The following is a 6,616-nucleotide window of genomic DNA, read 5'->3' as shown; positions in this document are numbered from 1 at the left end:
ACGATGCCCGTGTTTGTAACTCAATCATTGGAAAAAATAAAACACATGTAAAAGGTTTGTTATCGTTCATAACGACGTCATTTGTAAACAAACCATATAAATACAAGTAACTATTCTACCTCCAGTCCGCGCATGCGTGTCACGTTAACTATTCGGAAACATTGCCATGTATACATAGTGCATTACTACTGTTTACTTGTGATAAAAATGATTTCTTCTATTTACCCAGTCAGTTTACAAATCATTTCCTGCACTTATTATAACGAAAATTGTGTCGTTATGGGTCGTATATAACATATCAACCATGCTAGTACTATTATAGCATTTATGTTGAATTATAAAATCATTGACACCACTTCAGATTATTTATGGATTAGGGTTCAGAAGTGGCAATACGATAGCGAGACTATGTACAGGTCACCAACCTCTACGCAACATCAAACACACAACCAATTGTTTGGACATCCACTTTATAAACTACAGTGATTGCATGATATGTCCATTTGTCATTAAATTAGTCCACAGTTCCTCCTCGCTATTTCTAAATTATTTCTAAAGTTAAGAAATTCTGCAAGCTAAAAGACACGTTACGGTACAAGGACGAGATTTGTTTCCTTAGATAATATTTATTTGTGTGGTACTGATGGTACCACCAAGTTGTGAAATTAACTGTTTAACTTATTTTATTCATAAATCCATTATATTAGATGTAGAATAAAAATTATTTAAGTATTGCATGTCAAACGAATGTACAAGAACTTTAACGTGGCATTTGGGAGTGCAGTGAGTGTCAGTTTTATAACCTACGGTACCATTTGATTTCCGTGTAAGGGCCAGGATATTGGCCTAATTGTAGATACTTCAAAATTATTATGCCATATTGTGTATTACACATCTAGTTGCTTGTTGCCCATCTTTCAACACATTATCTATAACTAGTGTCATTTTTATCAAGATTTGCTTCACTGACTCTGAATAAAAAAAAACCTAATTGCGTGGATGATCTAATTCAAAATGGCCGACAATTTGTGTGCATGAGGTAGTACTGTACAGCATTGACCCTCTGGAGGGTCTATGTTTAAAGTAATAAATTGACTCGTTGTTTACTTTATGAGCCGAGAAATGCCTCTAAATAACACGATGTATACTATGACCACTATTAAGAGTATGTTTTTAACATACAAGCATAGACCCTCCATCAACCTTTGGTGGAGGGTCTACGTTACAAGTAAGTGCATAGTAAGGTTTCTCAGATACGGTTATGTTTGCAGGCTGCAAACTATGTTATATATATATTAGTTAAATTCTGGTTACCTTTCTTCCGATGTTTGTTTTAGATCAACCATAGACAATAGAGTTTTTGTTCACTGATAAACCGACTTACCTCGAAAGAACGCCGTAAGAGATATTCAGTACCAAGTTGTGTTGCAGCCTTATTGTCTACAATGCCGAACTGTACCATGGAACTATATTTAGAACAACGGCACACCCTATAGAGACCAGTCCGATGAATGTGTACGTCACTCTAGAGTTGGTTGAAATCTAACTTCGATTTTGCGGTCATAATACGCTGTGTTAGCGAAAAGTACAAGCTTAAATTTGGACATCCTAAAAACGGACATCATTTACTGTACATATACCCGGTATATCTAATTTTAGAAACCACCAATCCATCACCCACTTTTAATCTAGCTACTTGCTGTAACTGTTTTACAAGTACTCAAGTCCGGTTTACCCATCAGAGCATTGCGTCATCGCTAGTTTGTATACATGTATTATACTTTGTGTATGTTGTAGACTAGATAATGTGTATTTTCCGTGTTTTTCTGGACTGTTGATATTTTATCAAATTAATTTGTTTTGTCATGAGACAGGTTGCGTTAGTCAATCTCAGAATTCATTCACATTTTATAGTGCTTAGGTGTGACGATGTGGGCCCAAAGCGACTTGGTAACCAAGGGCCTTGTATTTTCAGAATACGTTGTTAACCAATAAATCTTTGGATCATAATAAGTTGATGGACAGTTTCCTCAATTTTTTAGTTGTTGAAATAACATATAAATGTGTCAATATGAAACAAAGATTACCACCAAAAATCGCATAGTAACCCACAGACTACGGCTATGGCAAGCTGTACATGCCAGAAGTGTTTTGTGCTGTTTAATTACACTTACAGTAATTTTAAGTGTATCTGGTAAATTGGTGTCCCAAATCTATTGCTTCACATGTATAAAGCTCTTTAGACAGGAACCCAATGAGAAGTATGATTGTCTGTTCATGGACAGGCAAAATATTCATGATTTAGTAACCAAAAGTTCTAGGATATCTCTTAGATTGAGTGTAAACTATTACCATTATAGATTAATTAGGCTAATTATAAAGTACAATATTAGAGATGGAGTTAATATAATTGTAAACCTAAGGGTTTCAGTAAGTTTCAAAGTAGGGAGAGAACTGGAAAAAGTATGGGGAGAAGTGCACGCTACGCCCTTGCGCGCCTGCCATACAAGCGCGGGGGTTATGGTGGGAGGAGTGTCCCTCTCCCATGGTAAGAGCTTTTTGAAAAATGAACACCTTTTGGAGGTCATTTAGAGCACCATTCAGAATTAAAACACAACTTAGTTATATCATAAAAATATCACCAATTTTAGGGTTTCGCTCCCTAATTCCTGACATTTATACTATGCGATTGCTGTTGTCATTTACTGTTGTCATGTTAATATTATAAGCCTCTGTAACAATAACTTAATGTGTGAATTATTATTTACATGATTTTCAAATATTGTTGACGTTTTATCCCCTATCATTAAGCTTCAGCATTTATTATTTGTGTAAAATTCAAGACTGACGAGTGAGTAAGATAATTGAGAAATTATATTGACTCAAAGTAAATTAAAATTAAAGTTCCTATAAGTACTTTCGGTCAACTGAGGGGTAAAAGGCCGGGGCATAATGATTGACAAAATATGCAAATTTCAAAAAGCTGTGTAAATTTGAAAGATGATGATACATGGTAATCATAAGCTGTTTACATGATAAATTTGGGATTTAATAAAAGTGAATATTATCGCAACATTATAAACATTTAGTAATGCTTCAACAACTCAATCCTGATCCATATCGTTTTTCTTATATCAGACATAATTTGTTACTGTAATGTTTTCATACAAAACCCGTTCAGGAATTGGTAGAACACATTCCGCTTGATAGCCAATAAGATATAGAAACTGCTGAAAATGTTCGTCAATTACACATCGTAGTGGTAGAAATACTTTGCAATCAGAAATTTATATCTGGTGCATGGTGGTATTAAAGAGCAATGCTAAGAAGTGGTCGTCTCGACTGCATATCTAATTATCTCTTTCATGTAGCAAATACATGTCGCAATGTATCGATTTGGTATTCCAATACAAACCCAAATGTCGCTGTGTAAATGTTTGAAGAATTAAACAGTTCAAGATTAGTTACCATGCGATCTTGAAGAATTAAACAGTTCAAGATCAGTTATCATGAGATCTATTAGAGTTTTTTTCATTTGACCTCCTCCCTCCTTAGTTTTCTCTGCCACTCTTGCCTAGGCACTCTTATCACTCGGTAGTGACTTTGTTCTTTATTTTCATCCGCCAAAATTGTACAATAAAGAAGTCCAGTATTTCCAGAAAGGTGACCATACTGGCTCCAAAGAATAATCCAAGCGATCCACCAATGTCACCTGCAATATTAAACGATTATATGAATTGTTAATTTCACTTTGAGGTTGTACGATGCAAACCATATATATTGAAAATAAAAAATGGCACCGTCTACATCATAGGAATTTCTGCTCCATGCTATTTACATAGTTCAATCATTTGTTAAAATCATAAACCTTCATGAATTGTATATTCGAATAACAAGTAGCAATGATTTGATATTATGAATATTGGATTGCCCACTTCCCAGCGGGACTACAAAGTACTGAATCTTATCAAACACACCATTCATCATCTGCTTTATAATAACCAACAAGTCTACTTACAGACAAGATTGAAAGAATGATATCCGGGCTGTTGTTCTATACTTTCCACTTTTAAATCTTCAAAGTATATTGTGACCTTCGCTAGGTTATCCCTACAAAAGACATACATAATTCATCAAAGTGTGAGCATGGGGATGGGACTGTTGGGTTACGGATTCAGAATATATAAGGTTTGGTTCACATAGACTAAGTTTATCAATGTAACAAGACCGTTTTGAAAGCTGGATATCCTTCCGGTGCACCCTATCCAACATGGTAACCGAGAAAGAGATCGGGATAAAAAATGTCAGCTCTCTGAACGAAATAGTAAAAAAATTCCAGATTTATCTCCGACTTGAAATAAAAAAATTGTCATCTTAATAAAAGAGCATATCATACATGGTTTAATGACAGCGATCTTATAGTTATTTATCAATTTTAGTGTGGTCAAACATAGAGATTGGAAAGTCAAAATTTATAACCAAACCAAACCTGTATGCGTTAACACAAATGGGTATCATACACTGCTACATATAATGAAATAAGTAACCAGCATACTCACTTCATGTATGACTGACAAATAGCTGAACTGTCCTCATCTTGGAACACTTTAATCGACATGTCTAGCCTTAGATCACGTAGTGTTGAATAAATGATCGGGAATACCACGTCAAAGAGGGGTAAATAGTATCCATTGAATAGATAAACGATGGGATACGCAATACCTTCAGAAGTTTCTTTTGCATGATTGAGATATTTGTTTATCGTAACATTTAACGAATCCCAGGGACTTTTATCAAAATTCATTTTCGAAGCCAATGCCTGGGAATGCTGTTGATTGTAGAAGTCGGACCCAACATCATCAGAATCATGGTTGAAGATATTTATAAAGATATTATACAAAAGTACATTGCTAACATCTTTGTATACTTGCTTATACAGTGCTTCAGTTACATTCTCATGGAATAGGTTGTCAGGTAGAAAGGTTGTGATGTTCTTCCCATCATATTCAATAAAGTACATATTTTCTGTCAGTGGTGGCATTATTATTTCTCTCCAGAAATCATCTGTTGACATGCCTTCTAACCGATATCTGTAATGTAGACGAGACAGAGAAAGCTACTATATTCGATATGTTATACTAAATATGTTACCTTTGCCATAAACCTTTGACATTGCATAAACTGAATGATACCCATAAGCCACGACATCCTGTTTGAGATATAGACCAAACAGTTAAAACTTACATAGATAAAATGAATTTGTGAATAAAACACGCCCTCGGTGTCCCCTTTTAAAATTCGTGGCGAACGTTTTATCAATCGAAACACACGACACTGATGCCAACAGTCCTTTCAAATAACCATTGCAAGAAGTATACTAACATAAGGTGAAATGCAAGAGCTTCGTCACATGGCCAGCGGCTAAAAAACAACAACGTAGTACTATATATTCGGGACGGGTAAGCACTATAGGACAATTCAGGCTTGTACGTGGTCTGTTGACAGGGTTCCTTGCAGCTATTAAGGCATGCATTATCGTGAGTCGCCAGATTATCTGTGGAAGAGAGAAACAAAAATAATGTTTTTGTAAAATTGGATACATCTGATGACTTGTTCAAGATTAAAAGAAATGTAAAATTTGACACATCAACACTTTGTGATACACTAGTATGAGTGAACAGTGGTATTCAATATTATAGAATCTCATTTATTGTCCTAAATATTTCTATTTCCCATAGTGACATAAATATTAGAACACAAAGCAAGGCAATGAAAGCGTATACGTAATAATGACCATAATTTTTCTAACGTCTGAGGCGTGGAACCTGTCTATTAACAAAAAAACTGTTATGATTCACAACATACAATGACTTACCCATAGCGTCAAAGTAGCAGGACCTCAATTCATGTGGCGAGCAGAAAGATGCGTTACCTGAAAATTGACAGTAAAGTCGAAAAAAGACAGAATCAAGTACAGTCTTCGATAATGAACTTGACAGGAAGTAAGATGATTGTGTTATGTTTTCACTGTATGGTATGTAAATCATATATGAACATTTCCTTTTCGCAATGCCTATTACACTACTCAAACCCCTTCTATGGATATCATAGATGGGTATATGTCATAGGTGACCAAATCTCCTACTAAACTTTACCGAAAGTTATATCCCTACACCAGCTATACGGCTTCCGTTCGAATGTTTCAAGCACTACTATCAGTTGCGGCCATATTGGATTTTTTGTCACTGCTATCGACCATGCACATTTTACTGTGACAGTCATCGGAAAATCTACATGTTAATAATCCATTTGAAAAGAAAATCATTGATTTCATACTATGGTTATAGTTCACCTACCAGCTCTGATAAAGGTAAAGCCCAAATTTGAGTAAAAAAGAAGTGCCGCGTATGTTTACACTATGTAGTAGGTCAGACATGGATGCAGGCCACATGTACATCATTCTTGTTTACAAGTTGTCGCAACCAACCAACCAACCAATCAGAAATCAAATATGGCCGCACTGATGCCAGCGAGTTGACGCTTACCTGGCATGTAGTAATATCTACAGCGACATTGACTGATTGCATAATCTGTCTCACACTCAGTCCAACATTTG

The 6,616-nt window shown here is 35.4% G+C and overlaps 1 protein-coding gene and 1 long non-coding RNA gene across 2 annotated transcripts; both read right to left on the bottom strand.

Annotated features, from left to right (window-relative positions):
- Positions 1 to 3,310: 3,310 nt before the first annotated feature.
- LOC144437474 (uncharacterized) lies at positions 3,311 to 5,074 on the bottom strand. The gene is made up of 3 exons (XM_078126417.1): positions 4,560 to 5,074; positions 4,019 to 4,110; positions 3,311 to 3,712 (listed from the first exon to the last, which is right to left on the bottom strand). The coding sequence occupies exons 1-3, from the start codon at positions 5,072 to 5,074 to the stop codon at positions 3,588 to 3,590; spliced, it is 732 nt and encodes a 243-aa protein (XP_077982543.1). The 3' UTR covers positions 3,311 to 3,587.
- A 404-nt stretch (positions 5,075 to 5,478) lies between these two features.
- LOC144437326 (uncharacterized) lies at positions 5,479 to 6,586 on the bottom strand. Its single transcript, XR_013481013.1, has 3 exons — positions 6,546 to 6,586; positions 5,876 to 5,932; positions 5,479 to 5,554 (listed from the first exon to the last, which is right to left on the bottom strand). It is a non-coding gene; the product is annotated as an uncharacterized LOC144437326 (long non-coding RNA).
- Between the last annotated feature and the right edge of the window lie 30 nt (positions 6,587 to 6,616).

The sequence above is a fragment of the Glandiceps talaboti genome, chromosome 7, assembly GCF_964340395.1.
Source record: "Glandiceps talaboti chromosome 7, keGlaTala1.1, whole genome shotgun sequence".
NCBI classification, from domain to species: Eukaryota; Metazoa; Hemichordata; class Enteropneusta; family Spengelidae; genus Glandiceps; species Glandiceps talaboti.
Note: the sequence above shows the minus strand (reverse complement) of the source record. Positions and strands in the feature narration are given on the sequence as shown.